The sequence below is a fragment of the Nicotiana tabacum genome, chromosome 6 (genome assembly GCF_000715075.1).
Source record: "Nicotiana tabacum cultivar K326 chromosome 6, ASM71507v2, whole genome shotgun sequence".
Taxonomy (NCBI): domain Eukaryota; kingdom Viridiplantae; phylum Streptophyta; class Magnoliopsida; order Solanales; family Solanaceae; genus Nicotiana; species Nicotiana tabacum.
The window spans coordinates 207,694,013-207,714,069 of NC_134085.1; the positions used below are offsets into that span (position 1 = coordinate 207,694,013).

General features: G+C 33.7%; 1 protein-coding gene and 1 long non-coding RNA gene across 2 annotated transcripts; both read left to right on the forward strand.

Moving 5' to 3' along the window:
- Positions 1 to 1,367: 1,367 nt before the first annotated feature.
- On the forward strand, positions 1,368 to 14,439 carry LOC107770767 (ribulose bisphosphate carboxylase/oxygenase activase, chloroplastic). Its single transcript, XM_016590100.2, has 12 exons — positions 1,368 to 1,753; positions 1,851 to 1,936; positions 2,041 to 2,050; positions 2,740 to 2,802; positions 3,225 to 3,338; positions 4,167 to 4,228; positions 5,137 to 5,191; positions 5,362 to 5,563; positions 7,572 to 7,678; positions 8,109 to 8,164; positions 12,014 to 12,106; positions 14,209 to 14,439. The coding sequence occupies exons 1-12, from the start codon at positions 1,420 to 1,422 to the stop codon at positions 14,314 to 14,316; spliced, it is 1,290 nt and encodes a 429-aa protein (XP_016445586.1). The 5' UTR covers positions 1,368 to 1,419; the 3' UTR covers positions 14,317 to 14,439.
- Positions 8,211 to 8,596, forward strand: LOC107770768 (uncharacterized). The gene is made up of 2 exons (XR_001644680.2): positions 8,211 to 8,327; positions 8,422 to 8,596. It is a non-coding gene; the product is annotated as an uncharacterized LOC107770768 (long non-coding RNA).
- Positions 14,440 to 20,057: the final 5,618 nt, after the last annotated feature.

The window sequence follows — 20,057 nt, forward strand, 5'->3', positions numbered from 1 at the left end:
GAAACTTACCAAGAGGAGCAACTTGATCTTCACCAAAAACGAAATTTGCTTGTTGATTTAGTAGAAATCCATGGTTTTTTTTCATGAAACTTCAGATTTTCAAGTTTCTACGGAGGAGAGAGAGAGAGAGAGAGAGAGAGAGAGAGAGAGAGAGAGAGAGAGAGAGAGAGAGAGAGAGAGAGATGGATAGCTATTCATAGAGAGAAGGAGAGATAGATAGAAAGAGAGAGATGGATAGATATGAAATAAAATGGTTACCCAACTACTAAATATTCTTAGATAAATACAAAAGGTTGGAAACCAAAACTTAATTATATATTATATTTAATAACAACTAGTCAAAATAATATTAAGTGTTACATATAGCAACATCATGAAACTTTATTGTCAATATTAACACAACCTAAAGTAAGAAATTTTCATATATTGACCATTTCACATTTAGGAAGTGCAAAGTAAATATTTCCTCGTTATAAAAATGCTCAATCAAGAATGCAAATATTATAAAAATTTTGGGGTGTTACAATTTCTCCACAAGTTTCAAGCTTCAAACAATCAAGTTCAAGTTCAAGTTCAAGAAATCAAGTTCAAGCTCAAGAACGAAGAACATGTCAAGATTCAAGGAGTATGAGTTCAAATCAAAGTTCGCTAGTTGAATTCAAGATCATCATTCGTGGCAACAACTACATATTCAAGATCAAGCTCGAATGCCTTTGAATTTATTTACTATTGAAAAGAAGAATCAGAGGATTCATAGAGACTGTACACTCATATTACTTGAAATCAAATATTACGATTGTTGCGATATTTTCTGGTCTCGATTATTTTCTTATCGCAACTTATTGTCTACAAATAGTTATAGTTGCTTTCTAAATAGACACTTAGTAGGTGTTTAAACATAAAAATTATAATTAAAAAAATAGTATTTGGAATTCGAAATTGTGTTTGGACATGCATTTCACTTGAAAATATATTGCAATTTTGTGATTGGGGAATTTTTTTTTTGAAAATTTTGAAAAAATTGTCAAAACTACTTTTTGGTTTTTGAAAAAATTACTTTTGAATTTTTTTTTTAAAAACTTGCAAAATTTCATGGACAAACATATTTTTTAAAAAGAAAATTCAAAAAAAGAAAAAAATTCTTACGGGCAAACGGGTCCTTAATTACTTGATCATGAGAAAATGAGCGAAAAGTTGTGTGAAGTAAACGGGTTCGAATTACATTAATCGTGTCTAACTGGATATTGCTTTATGTAAGAAAAAAATTAGAGTAGAGAGGGGGCGCGAAATAACCTCTCCAACTGATAGTGTACCGATAACGTGTAATGTAAAAATTGGTCGGCTAATACTACTCCTACTTGTTTTAAAGTTGTAACGGCTATAGTAAAAGAAAATTAAAGGCCCAAAATTCTTCAAACAATGGCTCTCCCCAGTTTCCATTCATCTACTTTCCTCTGCAACTTCACCCCCTCAATTCCACTTTCCCATTTTAAGCAATTTCCCAATTACTCTTCTCTTAGCGTTCGTTGCTCTACTAGTGAAAGCCAACAGAGTGAAAGCCAGGAATCCAATCAAGATGCACCAAAGAAGAAGAAAAGACTCTCTGAACAGTCTTCATGGGAAGCCAAAGATTCCGACGGCAACGATTATCTTTACAGGCTTGGCGCTGAAGCCGATAATATGAATATCGCTGTTGGTGCTAGGGCTGGAGTCATCGATGATCTCTTCGCCGGAAATTTCCTCGGAAAAGACTGTAAAATACTTCAATTTTGCACTTTCTTTATCATTACCATAATCTCTGCAAAAATTTGTTCCGCTTAATTTTTTTTAATTTGTTTGTCTTTTTCCAGCGGATATTGTGTTTGATTATAGACAGAAGGTGACTAGGTCGTTTGCGTACCTTCAAGGCGACTACTATATTGCTCCGGCGTTTCTGGTACATTAATTCTATTGGTGGTTTTTTCAATTTGTTAGGAAATTAATCAATTTGAGTTGCTCACACACTTTTTTTCTTCTTCTTTGTTTTCTTCATGTGAACAGGATAAAGTCGGTAAGTTTCAATCAGTGCCGCCTTTTTAAATCTTCCAACAGCTAATTTTACACGATTACTGTATCTTGTGTATGAGTACTCGTGCTTCGGCCTGCCAAGATGAGTTTGATTCTAGCGTTTTAGTTTCCTTTCGAATCTTACTTTCTTGCTGGAGTGAATAATAGAGATCAGCTGGAGACTAAGATTCTGCAGAGACATTTGACTAAGATTCTTTTGACTTTTGAGTGTTCTAAAAAAGAGAATCATGATTTGCTATTATTACAATTTATATAGGCACTTTCACTTTAACAGCTAGGTGGTACTCAATCAACCTTGGGGCAAATTTAAATTTCCTTTAATAAGAGGCTATATAGAAAAAATTTCTTGATGTCTAATTATTGACTCAAAAGACTAATCTACGTTTTCCGCACCTGGTACATAACATGTTTTCTCGCAAACCTCTTTCCTTTCATTTGGTTTGGATGTGTATCTGTAAGTTCTGCAGGTATAAAATTGGTTCAGTAGTTCATGTTTTTGGAGGATTTAACATCTACACTTTTATGCAGATTTTAACTTGTGAACTTGTTATTTCACCCTGCACTTCTTGTATGCTATTATTGCAAGCAGTGCTTCCTTATTTAAAAGCATTGGTGTTTAACATTTTTTTTCCTGGCCCCATTTCGATGATATGTGGACTCTTACACCTGCAGTGTGTCACATTGTGAAGAACTACATTTCTCATCTTTTGAACGCCAAAGTTCCTCTGATTCTAGGCAAGTATGTTTTCTTTTCCCATTTTGTTGTTGGCAACTTTAGGATCTTTACATGTACCTTATTCTGAGAAAGTATTTTTTTGTACAAGTAAAATTTATTTTGTGATGGAGATTTGAAAGCAACAGTTTCCTGCACTGCTGTTCCTACTAGAAATACCCGGCACTTCACATTTTATTCTAGTGCTGGACTATCTTAGATATTTTCACTATTCTTTTATATTCTCTGATTGTGATAATTGCTTTACAATCAAATTTTTATCATAATTATAATTTTTATCATGCACATACCATGACATGATCTTGATACTCCGTGGATATTGTTAGTTTTGCTGCAAAAGTTTTGTATTATGCTTGATCAGCTTTTGAGCTGAATTTTAGGGGGATGTGAGAAGATATTCTTAAGATAATGTTTTTTGTAACAGGCATTTGGGGAGGAAAGGGGCAAGGCAAATCATTTCAGACTGAACTGATCTTTCAGGCAATGGGGATTGAACCTGTCATTATGTCTGCCGGAGAACTGGAATCAGAAAGAGCTGGTAGAATTATTTCTGGTTTCTTTATAAATTGCTGAAGAATGATATAGACAGGAATGCTCCTTACTTTTTGGACGTATTGACCAAAATTCGAACTTGAGCAACTATTGTCATCCTTGAATGAAAAAACAAAAAGAAAAACCACCTTGAAACTAATATTTCTGAACTGACAAGCCAGGGTGGCAATCTACAGTATTGACATACAAAAATGGCTTGTGATATCTTCCTTTCTGGGATTTTTTTTAGTATGACTTGGAAAAAAGTTAACCATGTTGATTTCAGATTCTGTTTGATGATTTTTTAGATGCAAATGTGGACACATAATTGACTTGTCGTGATTCCTACTTTGAGATTGCCCCCACTGTCGTACCTGGAAAGAGTCTATAAATAAACCTCGACTGCCTTTCGTTTAAATTTTTTTACTAGATCAATTATCACAAGTGCTATGGTTAGTTAAAGCATTGTCTTAGAGGAACCAAGATTTACTATTGTTGGTTCAGAAAAGTATAAATGGCTTTAATCATATATTTATCCAAGAGCTAGAGACGTTCACCTTCATCCAACAATTTTATAGGTTAGTATGGGAGAAGACATTTCCATAATGAGACACAAAATTTATATGCATAAACTTTCTTTCCAACTCAATTTCAAGGACTCATATTGTGACCATCTCGGATGGTGATCATACTTCTTTCATTTTTCCTGATTACCTTCAAGTAAAGAGTATAATTTTCCAATTTTATAATCTGTGTTTCTTTTACCTTTTTTAAATATATTTTTTACTTTTACAGGAGTTATTTATTTATTTTCTTTTTATCTTTCCTCTAACAGGAGAACCAGGCAAGTTAATACGTGAACGTTACAGAACTGCTTCTCAAGTGGTTCAGAACCAAGTTAGAAGCTTTACTGCTTTTATTACTGGTATATGTATAAGTTTGTATGTCTAGGTTGTGTTATTTAATATAGTTTATGCTATGATTTTTGTTATATACTATGACTTATTAGCTGCTTTAATTTTGACACTTACATTTATCATTCTCTGGTTTTCTGTTTTCTGTGACAGTAGTTCTTATGTAATGGATCTCTTTTATTTTATTTTTTTATGAATAGAAATGTATAGAGAATAAGTTACAAATGTAAGCTTATTTAATCTTACAAGTTACAAATTAAAATTTATCCAAAACATTAAATAACAAAGTTCCAAATGGATGTATGTGATAAATATATGTACACTCCTAATATTGCACGCTATATATTTCTTCCTTTCATGTTTGAGTTCCACAGTAGTTTTCATTCTCTTAGGTGAAAAAGAAGCAAAAGAACCCCCCCCCCCCCCACACACACACACCAAGTTTAGATTGAGAGGCAGATGAAAATTGAAACAATAAGAATGAGACATCCATGATGTTTCATGCTTCACTGAGAATGTGCATTTGGTCCACTGAAGAAAGAGTAGCTTCACAGCACAGGATATGCATGCATTGTCTGTTTCAGTTATGAACAACTGTTACAAAACATGCATATTTAATTGCGGGTACAAAAGTAGTTGCATTATAAGCTGATTCTCTCTCCACTTTGACCTTTTGGGCATTTGGGGGAGGGGGTGACGGAATTTCCTACTAATAGTTGCACATTCCGCGAATTGCAGAATTTGTTCCACTTCATATATGCAGCTCACCAGTTGAAGTTATGAGTTATTGTGACATTGAATATTCTCTATTCCTGCTATAGTTCTCTCTGGAGTCTTAACATTTAACTTGAACAATTAATGAACTGTGTTATGGTTCCTATTGCTTAACAGGGAAAAATGAGTTGTTTGATGATCAATGACATTGATGCTGGCCTTGGCAGATTTGGTAAGCTATATTATCTTTACTTGGGTGTTCAAATCTACACTTGTTGGTTATTCTTTTTGTCAGTTTCTATAAAGCATCTCTTCTGTCTAAATCATTGTATATCTTTCTGCTCTCTTTTTAACCAAGAAATAAATACTGTCATTAAAGAGATTGTTTCTTTTCCCGTGAAGGTAACACTCAAGTGACTGTCAACAACCAAATTGTTGTTGGAACTCTGATGAATTTGTGTGATAATCCTACAAGGGTAAGCGTTGGGCAAGACTGGAGACAAAACGATATAACACACAGGATTCCTATTATTGTTACAGGAAATGATTTTTCAACAATGTATGCTCCCCTAATTCGTGATGGGAGAATGGAAAAGTTCTATTGGTACGCCCCCTCTCTCTCGCTTGTCCATTGGTTCATTGGCTTCTTTTCTTGCAACTTGGGAGGATCTATAGGAGTCACTTGTATTACAAATAATATCAGTTAATGAAGGTCTAGTGCAGTACAGAAACCTCAATAGGTCTATCTTTCCTCGGTCTAATTTTTTCTAAACATGTTTTTTTGAGAAGGTAAGATAACTTGATAAATAAGGTCAGCACTAAGTACGTGCTGATGAAACTGTACAATGTTGGCAAAGCAAAAAACCCAAAAGTATTCCCCAGCTAATCCTGTAGTGATTCTATTGTCTGTAAAATCGATTCAGCCTCACTTACATGTTCCAATCTACACCAAAACAAAACAAAAATATACAATTAGCCTTTAACATGTGAATAGAATTAGTAGAATCTTCAAAGCATCTCCTGTTTCTCTCAATCCACACAGTCCACCAAATACAAGCAGGTGTCATATTCCACCAAAGAGATTTACTCTTCCATTTCTTTTTCTAGTCCATGATCTCGTCAAATCAGTTGTTTTCCTGGCATAGTCACTGCATACTAGTGATATTCAAGAAAAGCCGCCATAGTTGAAGAGTGACTTGGCAGGGAAAAATAAATTGCTGATGCTCTCTTCTTGACTCCCACACAGAAAACATTTACTGCATAATGCCAAGCCTCCCTTTTCCAAATTCTATTGCGTGAAACAAACTTCATTGCTCACTAACCATGTAAAACAAGCAACCTTGACTGGTGCTTTGGTCCTCCAGATTTGTGCCCATGGCCGAGCCTTTTGCAGATTCTCCACTTCTGTTAGATCTCTCTAGCATGAACTCACTTAGGGTGTCTTCACTGTTAGAAAGTCACTGGCAGGTGTTTAGAAGATTCAAAAATTCAGCAGCCCCAGTTACCTCCCAATCATAGAAATTCCTTCTAAAATCTATGCTCCAAATCCCATTAAGTCTGCTGTCAGCCAGAGAAAGCAATTTGTTTACTGCTTAGGAGAACAAATCTGGAAATAAATCTGTCAAAGTAGCTGCACCAATCCAGTTGTCCAACCAAAAGAAAATATTCCTTCCATTGCCCACTTTGAAATCATTCCTAATTCTTGAAGCAAGGCCATAGTGATCTGATTTCCCTCCTTACTTATACACCATAGGGTGTCTGCACATCTTTGGACAGTGTGTTTTATTACTGTTATCAGACTAAGATGGTGCTGAGAAAACATCCAAAAACATTGACCAATTGTTTTCTGCCTAACTGTGCAGTGAACCAACAAAATGTATTATGGTATTCGCATCATTTACAAGGTTCATATTACACAAAAAGCTACGGAGATCCTTCCTAGATTTAATTTTGTGGACCACATCATAAATAAGGGTAGGAGACCTATTTTTTCGTTTGAACTAACTGGTGTCCATTTAGCGTTCAAGTTAGCATCATGAACTTGGCACTTTCAAGTTTATGAAAATTACAACGCCACTGTAGCTAATATTGGTAGTGATTAATTTATAAACTTTGGTTTCCGTGTTGATTTTAAATTATGATAACTGTTATACTTAAACTTAACAAAAAATTCTCAGTTGATCAAAAATAATAATGCTAACCTATTTTTAAGAAATTGGTTTTTGGACCTAACTCAACCTCAAAAGCTAGTCAAGACCATATAAGGAGACCACTACTCATTCCCTCAACCAATGTGCGACTTAACACTGTCCACATGCCTAGGACTGCACAACTTGGGCGTGGATTACATAAGAGGCCCAACATTGAGAAACACAACAACTTGGCTCTGATACAAGGTGAAGAAATGGACCTTGAGCCTAACTCAACAGGATTGCCCAAGAGGCCAAGACCATATTAAGGAGACTACAACTCATTCTCTCAACCAGTGTGGAGCTTGACAATATATAAAGCTTTTCAACCCTTTGGAAATAATTTATATGTCCTCCGTGGATAACAATTTGTTGTAATGCATTTCATGACAAGTAGTGACTATATGATCTTTCATGGTACAGGCAGCCCACCCAAGAAGACATCGAGAATATTGTTTGCAGAATGTACGAGAAAGATGGCATAACAAAAGATGAGGTTGCGACCATTGTTAATACATTCCCGAATCAAGGTGACTAACCATCCATGAGAATTATTTTTGCAGCTCTCATGGCACATATTCAAAGTTTTGATGATTTTTGTGTTGGCTCACACTTTGCTTTCTTTCCCTTGGATATCTCTAAAAGCAACACTATTTAATAGGTACAATCACTGTTTTGGTACAGAAACTAGGGCATGTTTCAGTTTTGTCTAATAGATGGCCCAAATATGGTGTGTTTAACACACTTTGGACAATAAGGACTAATGATCTTGCACCATCACATTGCTGCATATGTTGTTATGGGACTATGTAATTGGTTAAGAATTGGTTCAAATATTACACTTCATGATCATAAACGGTTTATATTACTAGATTGTCATGTAGACAGTAGATCTAATGCAATATGCAAAGGTGAGAAAGGTCCTTTTTCCTCTTATATATCTTGTTCATCTCTTGGCAGCATTGGATTTCTATGGAGCTATGAGATCTAGAACGTACGACCAGTCCATCCTAAAGGTAATCTAATTAGAGCAATATCATTTTACTTTATTTATTGCCTCATTTACCTATAAACTACTCCGCTATCATGTTTCAAAGGTCTCTTCTTGTGTTTTTTTTGTTGTGACAAATAGTTGGTTACATAACCTTCTCTCCTTTTGTCACCTAAGATGAAAAGAAGGTAAACATCGTTAAGAAATTTCTTTATCAAAGTCTTAGATTATTGGGGGAAAAACTGATTTAATTGTTTGTTTAATTATCAATTTTCAAATTAGTTTCCAGATGATGGGAAAAGGTGTGATTTGGTGAACAATGACCTTATTATGTCTGAGGATGGACAAAGATGTCAAGTTGCTGAATTATGATCATTGCATTTGTATTCCTGAAGCTAAGTGCTCTGTAAGATGCTTTTGTGTCAGCAAAGGAGAAATAAATGAATAAATAAATAAATCCATGGTATCTACCATCTAAGGTTGGAAAACTACATTCCACATTTTCCTTTCTACCCTGAGAGACAAAAATAGATGACCATGTTCAGGTATAGCTAAAAAGGTTCATGCTTTTTGCATATTTTTCTGATTTTCCCTAGATTCACATGATGGAAGATCCTTTAAGAGAAGTTCATAATGTTGTGAAAACTTATCAGAAGACGGACATGTGTATAAATTACTCTCTCTTCAACTCCTTTCCATTTACAAAGTTTATGCATTCTTTAATCAATGGTAGAAATCTTGGAACTGAAAGTACTTTTATTAGGAAATCTCTTGGGATTAAGGCATAGTTTTTGTCAATGTTGTAGAATAATGTTATCACTTATCATTTTTCAGGAAAGTGGAGAGCGATAGAACTAGTAACAGTTGATGAGAACTCGGTATTATGGAAGAGACTTGCTAGTCTATTTAGTACCTTAGGGGCAATTCTTGTTGTTTTCAAAATCAGAGTCATAATATAAGAGTTGCCAAAATCATATGGAGGTGCACAAAAGAGTGGGTTAATTACATAGAAGGTCGTTGAACTTATGTATGGTCTAGTTACAGGAAAATCATCAAACTAATTTTTATAACAAAGAAATCACTCAGCTTTCACTAAATATCCTACAATATCAATTTGGCCAAAAACCGGTGAAGGTTGGCCAGAACTCATCCAGCACATTTTAAGATTAAAAAAAAAAATCATTTTAAACTAGAAAATGCTCCCTAACTTAAAACTTAAAAGCAACATACTATAACTTAAAGAAAGGGCAGATTAATTAGCCCTAGAATAACCCTTGGAAATGAATAAATCACCCGCATACATGCTTAAATCAGTAAATAAAAGGATTAATCCGAATGCTTAAATTGATCGATACCCCGCATCTCCACTGGAGCCATTAGATGTTTCCTATGGGATTACTCTAGGTTTTTTTTTGTTGTAATCCTAATGCATAAATTCACAAAAGAGTGGGTTAATTACATAGAAGGTCGTTGAACTTATGTATGGTCTAGTTGCAGGAAAATCATCAAACTAATTTTTATAACAAAGAAATCACTCAGCTTTCACTAAATATCCTACAATATCAATTTGGCCAAAAACCGGTGAAGGTTGGCCAGAACTCATCCAGCACATTTTAAGATTAAAAAAAAAAATCATTTTAAACTAGAAAATACTCCCTAACTTAAAACTTAAAAGCAGCATACTATAACTTAAAGAAAGGGCAGATTAATTAGCCCTAGATTAACCCTTGGAAATGAATAAATCACCCGCATACATGCTTAAATCGGTAAATAAAAGGATTAATCCGAATGCTTAAATTGATCGATACCCCGCATCTCCACTGGAGCCATTAGATGTTTCCTATGGGATTAGTCTAGGTTTTTTGTTGTTGTAATCCTAATGCTTAAATTCACAAAGAGTGGGTTAATTACATAGAAGGTTGTTGAACTTATGTATGGTCTAGTTGCAGGAAAATCATCAAACTAATTTTTATAACAAAGAAATCACTCAGCTTTCACTAAATATCCTACAATATCAATTTGGCCAAAAACCGGTGAAGGTTGGCCAGAACTCATCCAGCACATTTTAAGATTAAAAAAAAATCATTTTAAACTAGAAAATGTTCCCTAACTTAAAACTTAAAAGCAACATGCTATAACTTAAAGAAAGGGCAGATTAATTAGCCCTAGATTAACCCTTGGAAATGAATAAATCACCCGCATACATGCTTAAATCAGTAAATAAAAGGATTAATCCGAATGCTTAAATTGATCGATACCTCGCATCTCCACCGGAGCCATTAGATGTTTCCTATGGGATTACTCTAGGTTTTTTTGTTGTTGTAATCCTAATGCTTAAATTCACAAAAGAGTGGGTTAATTACATAGAAGGTCGTTGAACTTATGTATGGTCTAGTTGCAGGAAAATCATCAAACTAATTTTTATAACAAAGAATCACTCAGCTTTCACTAAATATCCTACAATATCAATTTGGCCAAAAGCCGGTGAAGGTTGACCAGAACTCATCCAGCACATTTTAAGATTAAAAAAAAAATCATTTTAAACTAGAAAATGCTCCCTAACTTAAAACTTAAAAGCAGCATACTATAACTTAAAGAAACGACAGATTAATTAGCCCTAGATTAACCCTTGGAAATGAATAAATCACCCGCATACATGCTTAAATCAGTAAATAAAAGGATTAATCCGAATGCTTAAATTGATCGATACTCTGCATCTCCACTGGAGCCATTAGATGTTTCTTATGGGATTACTCTAGGTTTTTTGTTGTTGTAATCCTAATGCTTAAATTCATAAAAGAGTGGGTTAATTACATAGAAGGTCGTTGAACTTATGTATGGTCTAGTTGCAGGAAAATCATCAAACTAATTTTTATAACAAAGAAATCACTCAGCTTTCACCAAATATCCTACAATATCAATTTGGCCAAAAACCGGTGAAGGTTGGCCAGAACTCATCCATCACATTTTAAGATTAAAAAAAAAATCATTTTAAACTAGAAAATGCTCCCTAACTTAAAACTTAAAAGCTGCATACTATAACTTAAAGAAAGGGCAGATTAATTAGCCCTAGATTAACCCTTGGAAATGAATAAATCACCCGCATACATGCTTAAATCAGTAAATAAAAGGATTAATCCGAATGCTTAAATTGATCGATACCCCGCATCTCCACTGGAGCCATTAGATGTTTCCTATGGGATTAGTCTAGGTTTTTTGTTGTTGTAATCCTAATGCTTAAAGTCACAAAACGAACTCGAATGCAACCATTAGCCGTAAGTTAGCCCTAGATAATGACTAAATCACACACATATATGCATAAATCATTAAATGAAAAAGTTGTTTTATGCATGTCACTTCAATCCGATAATGACTAAATCACACACATGCATGCATAGATCATTAAATAAAAAAGTTGTTTATGCATGCCAATTTAATCCGATAAAAGGTTGTGCATAATCAAAAAATAAGTTATAATCTGCCCTTCTTAAGTGAGGGAGATTTTTTTTACTTTAAAAGGATTTTTAATGGATAGAATGATTATAATATGTGTTTGGATGAGTTCCGTCCAACATTCACCAGTTTTTGGCCAAATTGATATTCTAGGATATTTAGTGAAAGTTTTAGTATTTTTTGGTTTGGAAAAATAGTTTGATGGTTTTCCAGCAGCCAGACTATACGATGTGAGTCATGACGAACATATGCCTCATCAATCTCACCATCAACTGTTCTTGCTTATTATTGGTGATTACAACTAATATATTGTGATTGGTTCTTTTTGACCTCAATGGTGCGCAAGTTTCTAATATGACGCTACCTTTCAAAGGCTTGACTAAATTTCAGTTACTTATTTGTGCTTTCTGCTTTTATGCAGTGGGTTGAAGACACTGGAGGTGCTGAAGATATTGGCAGAAGATTAATTCGTCAAAGAAAGAAAGGAGAACTTCCGGTTTTTGTTCCTCCAGAGGTAAGGCATTTTCTGTTTTCCTTTCTTTTTCATGAAAATTAAGACAGTGTCAGTGCAGGGAGCAATTCTATCCTTACTTTTTCTTAGTGATATTTTACAAACAGCTTTTTTTGTGTTTGTTGATTTGGCAGAAAGTTGTTTGGAGAACTATAGAAATCTCTTTTCATACATAAAGGGGAAAAATTTGGGGGGAAGGGGGGGGGGTTGATAAGTACTTTGCCCTGTGGTCTAAGCCACTAACCTTCATTAGGTCTAAGAATAGTGCTTTGCCTGTGGTCTAAGCCGCTAACCTTCATTAGATCTAAGAATAAGAGGTGGGAGAATTAGAGGGAAAGCAATATTTGAGAAGAGAAACCCAGTTTTATGCAATGACTTAGCTCATGGAAAATGAAATGTGTTACCTTCATTAGATCTAAGAATAAGAGGTGGGAGAATTAGAGGGAAAGCAATATTTGAGAAGAGAAACCCAGTTTTATGCAATGACTTAGCTCATGGAAAATGAAATGTGTTTTTCTCCACTAAAGTATGGGAAGACCTTTTCAGCTTTCTCCTCAAGAGTGAAATTTGAAAAGAAGTAGAGCATCTTTAATCTCCAGATGACTTAAGACCTAGTGTAACCTTCATGGGTTTGTCCCTAATCACCTAACGTTTCAACCGAGCCCCGGGATGATGAAGTCTTCCAGCTAAGCGTGTGCCTGAAAACAATCATCCTTTCCTTTTACCTCTTCTCTTGAACTCGATCGTATTGTTTTCCCTTCTTCATATCGAACTTACACAGCTCGTACAAGATTCAATGTCTGCCCTTATCCAAAAAAAAAAAAAAAAAAAAGAAGATTCAATGTCGGCCATGCTGTGACAATCCCTGAAGGTCTTCCTCACGGGCTCACACCTTCGTAGCCTTGGATTTCAAGAGCCAACCAGAAATGGATTCAAGCTACCTTTCTCTTCACCATAACTAAACTTGCGTTGGCCCTGATTTTTTCACAAGAAAAGTGTTAGGGCTAGACAGAAATAGTTCCTCTCTCTCCCAACGGGCTGGGCCTGGTTCTGCATTAATTGCTACCTGGCAACAGAATTTTAAGCATTATAGCATAACGAAAAAAGGTTATTGATAATGCAGTAGTTCTTTCTCTTTGTTTTTCTTCAGGTCGTACTCCTAAGCTTACCAATCTAAGGATGGACCTTCGTTTTCCCAATACAGTCTAACATTGCACCTTTAGAGTATGGTGTATTAGCATTAGAAACAAAATCTTGATAAATTTGAATATAGTAAGGTCATCCTCCATAGTGTGGATCATTTATGGATATTAAATTCATCAAGAGAAATTAGTCTCGTTGTTATCCTTTTTTCCCTTGTAAGCTGAAAGGAAGAGTTAGCAGACAAGATCTGTAGTAGCTCTAGCTTGCCTAGAAATTGTTTAAGGTTAAGGTTCAGTGGGAATTCTGCTGAGCTTAAAGTGTGTTCCAAGTTGCCTAGTTGCCCCTATTTGGTCAAATTGTTCTGCTGCTTCTTTAATTTTTCTGGTTGAAATAAATGCATTGTGTCAAAACTAGAGGGGTCAATTTAAAATGAAAGTACGGTGGTGACTCGACTCAATTCATCCCAAATTTTCTTGGGCCAATAGAGTTGGGTCTAATACGTAATGGATAACAGATTATAACACATCCCGCCCAACCCAGGTCCATTTCTAAAAAAATTTCGGTACAGTTGTGTATAAAGAATCATTCTATCCATTAATTCTGTCCTTTCCTTAGTTTAGAGAATTCAGTAACTTATTGAGTGCTTTTTAGCCTTAGGTCTTCACATAGGCGGGTTGAGAATCAACTAGAAGACTACTGAGTTTTATCTACTATAGTCCATTTGAAGGTCAATTTGGGTTGAACCATTGCAACGGTCCTTGATTATATCACTAATCTAAGCTGTCAAACTTACTAACCTAACTTGTCAAACTTTGGGCTAGTCCTATAAATTTAAGCTAATTTTGATATCGTTAGTCAGAGCTCTAGTATGCTTGTTTCTGATGAGGATTAGTATAATCTACCATTAACATTTTTCCCCCCTACTAATTATTGACTATCCTGCCGGTATTTTTCTTGGACAGCAAACGGTTGAAGCCTTGCTTGAATCAGGATACTCTCTTGTCAAAGAACAAAAGTTGATTATGGATAGCAAACTTTCAAAAGAATACATGAAGAACATGGATGAATAGTACGTGACTATATGGTTTATAAATGCTTGAGATTATTTTGTGTACATCTTGACTGAACAAACTGTATACATATTATCCGTAAAGGACGAACCGGAAAAGGGGAATCTAAGTTTATTTTTTCAATTCTTTTTTTTTCTTGTATGCAAAAGAGCTGAATATTTTCCTCTGTAATACTGAGGTCCCAAAATCAGGACATTCCAGAAACCTTTTTTGAGAAAAAAGGATGTGAACTCCCTCTTTATTGTTTAAGTAAATGATGTAAAATCGTTAGCTGAAGGGGAATCTTGGAGCAATGGTCAAGTTGTTTCCGTGTGACTTATAGGTCACGGGTTCGAGCCGTGGAAGCAGGGTAGGCTGCCTACATCACACCTCCTAGGGGTACGGCCTTTCCCCGAACTCTATGTAACGCGGTATTCTAAATAGTGTGGCCATAAAGTAGGTACATATTCATCTCTCAAGGGCTCAAGTCCCCTTCTAATTTAATGTGAGTTAAGGTAGTTTACAAATGGACCATTTCCTTTCTTCACAGCCCCACCAGTTTGATGAGTACTGGATGATCTTGACTAACTGCACTTGGTACTTTTCTCATGGAAGCCTGCTTTCATTGGGCTCACTTATTGTGAGAAACCTGTTTTTCTTCCTTTCTACTTCAGTTTATCTTTTATGCCTTTGTATTTGGAATACAAATGTGCTAAAAACAAAGCGATTATCTGCTGAATCACCAATCCCTAAACTTGACTTTGCTATTGGTAGAGATTTTTTGTTTCCACCATGATTCGAATCCTGTTCTTTAAGGTATTCACCCACTTCATTGACCGTTAGGTTGCACCCTTGAGTGCTTTTGGCGTTAAATCATATTATTGTGATGAAGATTTTGTAACTTTTTTAAATGGGGTAGATCCACGTCAATGGAAATGGCAAATATATAGTATAACAAAATTACATTGTTTATAGTACTTGTAGTGTGTACTTTATTACCAAGGACCTGAGTGAATGTATAGGGTGAAAATTTTGCAGCATCAGAAGTCATTTCAATGAGTTTTGGGTTATAGAATCCTCTCAATTCCAACTTCAATTTTCTGTCAAGTAGCAAGAAAATATGTATAAAATTTACAAAACACCAATTGATTCAAATTATATCTTTTCACCAAAGGCCTTTATCAAATACAGTAGCAGACCGAAGACATTAGTTTGACATAAACCAAACAAAGTTCCGTGGAATTTGATAGAAATCTCTGTGACTCTTATCACGAAAATTGAAATTTCATACGCTAAAAGCTCAATTTCAAACTGGTGCAAATATTTGAAGCATGGCTGCTGGACTAAAAAGACTTCTACATAATTAAATGTTAAAGAATGACAACCAGATTAATCAAATCAAAAGTCCAGATTACCGTTAAAATACTATACTCAAAGGAAGTCACAAATATATATATATATATATATTAAGATCTTTTTAATAATCGCGCCACGCTTTGTCCTTAATAAAATCAATCGAATGAATGGCTCTCGCTGACGAATTTGAGGACCGTTGTATACATCATTCATCATGCCGAAAAAATAATACATAATCGCAATGAAAGAAATGCCAAAGGCATTATAAATTGATAGAGGGACAAGAAGTCAAAATCCAATTGATTAAAAGCATTAATGTTGTGCATTTCAGTGAGTTAGGAGGGGAGTTCCTTATTCCGTCCTTAGAATAAGAAATCTTATATAACTTACTTTTATTTGTTGTAACAGATAACCTCTGATTTTTAAGATTATAAATTTCACAGTTTGTTACCGTAGTTGTATTTATATGGCTTGATACTGTAAAAATTCATATACATTATTGATCAGTGTATATAAGTTATAACTCAATATAAAAATAAAAATTGTCAGAGATCATATAGGATAATAGTAGTACTTAAAATTGTATGAGGAAAGTCTCTTGTTGTGTGGTGTAGGGCTTCTTTCAAGGTAGGTGAGGTAGTGTTTTCATGCTTCATGAAATTCCCACTTCTAAAACAGAATAGAGTGGTCCATTTTGCTAATCCATTACTTAATCAAACTATTTTCAAAACCTAACAAAGTGCTTAATTTTTTTTTTTTTTTGCCTTTATGACTAACTAAGAGGTTTCACTTTTCAAATTATTTAAACAAACGATCATGATCAGTGAAGAATAAATCCACTACAATAGTCTATTTCTTCAAATTAATGGCCATCCCTCCAAGGAAAAAAAAACTAAGAATAAAATAAAAATCATCAGTCCTAGCAAAAATAATAGTAGTACAGAGTACTCCATTGTCTAATTAGGGATAAAACTATTTTATTAGAATAAACAAAGAAAAAGTATGATGATAATTATTAATTAAAGTTGCAAAAGCATAAAAAACAATTAGGTGTTAATTATGAGGCTTCTAGACTTGAATGGTTAATAAAATATCTGGGTCACTAGAACTGTTAGTCGAAGTTGACGAAACGTAAACGAAATCTTTTGGTCTATAGTCTATACTATCACCACACTCTTTACACTTTCTTGTTCCTTCTCTTTTTCTTTTCTTTGTGTTTTTAAGGAAAGATTCGTACTATTAGATGCCATCTTTTCAATTATTACGAATACATAATTCAAGAATTTACGTATAACACACACTTGCACTAACTTTGTCCTTTCAATTTCGTTATTTTTTTCCGGTATAGATTCAATTTCGTTACTGTAGTAAAAATTTATTCACTTTTACGTACATTTGATATGAAGCTCATAATGCAGTAGCTCTTGATTATGTCCCAGAATTAGGGACGTTTAAACCGAACTGAAAAATCACATCAAATTGAAAAGTCAAATCAAACCGATTAAAATCCGAACCAAAATGACATTTAAATATATAATTTTTCATATATACTTTAAGACTTTATATAGAATTTATTTAAAAAAATATCTAGAAATATTTAGGATCCTCTCATGAGATGTAATATTTAATAGTAGAACTATGAAGTGTATTCATTTTTGTTTATTTTAAATAATGGGTATTATCACTTTCTTATTAAGTGTTATTGAAATGTGTCAATCATCTCTTTGTTTTTTCATAGTCATATGTCAAGATTTCTTATATCTTTTTCGAATTTGAAGCGATATTTCAATAATTTAAAATTACATAGAACATATCATTATTTAAGTCTTATATTAATTTTTATGTTTAATTATTAAATTCGGTTAACCTTGAAAGCGTACATCCACGAAAAAATTATTGTCAGACGACTACTAAGAAAATAAACTATCATGTGTTACTAAAAAAAAATCTCTCATAAGAATACTTTAATAGATCATATGTTCGTTATATTTTATTAATTTTTAATAAACATATATTCACTTATCAAGACTTTATCTATAACTTTAATAAAGTAAGATTGAAATAATATTCATGTAATAAAAAAAAAATCCGAAAATCCAACAAAACCGAACCAATCCAAATCGATATTGTTGGTTTGGTTTGGTTATGGTAAAATCCGAATCAACCCGGTCCATGTATACTCCTACCCAAAATTGTAAGGAGAATTGATTTTTTAGTCCTTTACAAAGTTGTTTATAAACGCAATATAAAAAAAAAAAAAAAGGACATTTTAACTCCTATAGTAAAAGTTAACACCTTATTTATTTTAAATAAATACCATTTAAAAAAATTATATTCTATAAATACCTTTTAAGGTTTATAGCAAAATATTTAATTTTGGTTACCTCCTAGCCCTAAGCCACTAAATACGCTAATAAGTTACACTATTTTCTTTCTCTCTCTCTACTTTGATACATCTCATTCTCTTTCCCATCCCATTAAAACTTCCAATCTCCTCCTCCTTTCACCGGATTTATGCAAAGCCCACTTCAGAAATGCTGGTTTCGACTATGGAATTTCAGGGGATCTCAGGCTTCCTGATCGAGTCTTCCCCGGGCAAAAATCTATTCGCAATCTATGGTTTTAGTATTCGTAATCTGCCATCTCTTTTAAGAAACAGAAGCTTCTGAATGAAGATGAGGTTGTTCTGAGTGATGTGCATACTCTAAATTCTTTGGGAGCCACCGATGATTACTTGGTCCTTCAATATGCACCAACAATGCAAATCATAGTAAAAATTATAAGTGGACGCACTTTAAAGTTAATGGTTGAGTCTGATTATACTGTTGCAGATGTTAAGGTCACAATTCAAGAGGATGAGGGTATTCGATTTCATAAAATCTTTAATCTTTGAGGGATGGCGATTGGAAAATAGTAAAACTCTGGCGGATTACGAATATAATTTCAATGTATTGCAATTCAATGTATCTCATTGTATTTCATGTATTTTATTGTATTCACTGTGTTTTTTTTTCATCGAATTTCATTGTATCGTGCTGTATTCTATGTATTTTATTGGAGTCATTGTCTCGCTATATGCCATTAATGTATTCATATGTTTTTTTTAATTAATATAATTTATGTATTCATATGTATTATATAATTTCTCTGAAGAGTGCTATGTTTTTGGGGTTTTTTTTCGGTTGAGAATCTTTTTTATAACTGAAAATATAATTTTTGTGTGTTATAATTGAGTTTGTTGAGTTATATTAGGAGTCTATTATGTTAATTGATTCACATTCCGTTTTAAAAGCAGTGTAATCCCCTATTTAATGTCGTGAATACAGTCGAATACAATAATTTATCCAGCTGTAATCCCATGTTTCACTCCATGAATACAGTCGAATACACTCGAATACCACAACACATTAGCTGGACTTTCCTGAATCACATCTATTTTTGCTACTATATTCATGAATACAATAGTTTAAATACATCAAATACATCTTATAACCACAGAAAATGTATCTATAATCCGTAATATAGCAAATAATATTTATAGGTGGTTAATTACAACTAAAAAATTGTGCTTTATAAAAATTTTCCAAAAAAAAATTGGTACGGATTGAAGAATTATGAGGCAATAATCTAACAGACAACGATAAGTGTTCATCCAATAGAATAATTGTGATATCCCTAATTTGATATCCAACCCTAAGTGAATAATATACATTCTTTTTTCATGTTATTGTTCGCTTCGGAGATTAAACAATGAAAACAACTAGTCCCTTCGTTCATTTTTACTTGACACGTTTTGATTTTTCACGCCTCTTAAAAAATAATAAATAAAGTGCATAATTTATCATGATACACATTAATTTATGCATATTTTATTGGATTTGAGAAGATGATTTGAAAGAGTAATAAATATTGTGGGTATAACAGAAAAAAAAATTGTCTTTTCTTGATATGCGTAAAGTGACAAGTAAAAATGAAAATATATTTTTAGTATACCTGCCAAGTAAAAGTGAGCGGAAGGAGTACATAATAGTTAACCCAATACTCAATAACCATGGTTTGGCTGTCATTCTAAAGTTACAATCTATTGGGTTGAGAAACTAAGGTTCACTTTCCTCCAAGAGTCACATTGGTTGAGGATATCAAGTTGAAAACAACCGCATCAACTTGATGATTATTTGATCATACAATATATGGCTGTTTTCTTGAATCATGGTATGATTATCTCCAACAACCTTCCCTTAAAAATTATGTAAATAAGTGGTTAGAAGGTTAATGCAGCCTAAATATATTTAATTTATTTTTTTCGACGTAAAGCCAAGACAAAGATTAAAACCAGTATAAAGTAGAAAACAAAGGAAGAAATAGAGTCTATTTAATAGACCAGACGATTTTGCTTTGTCACTAAT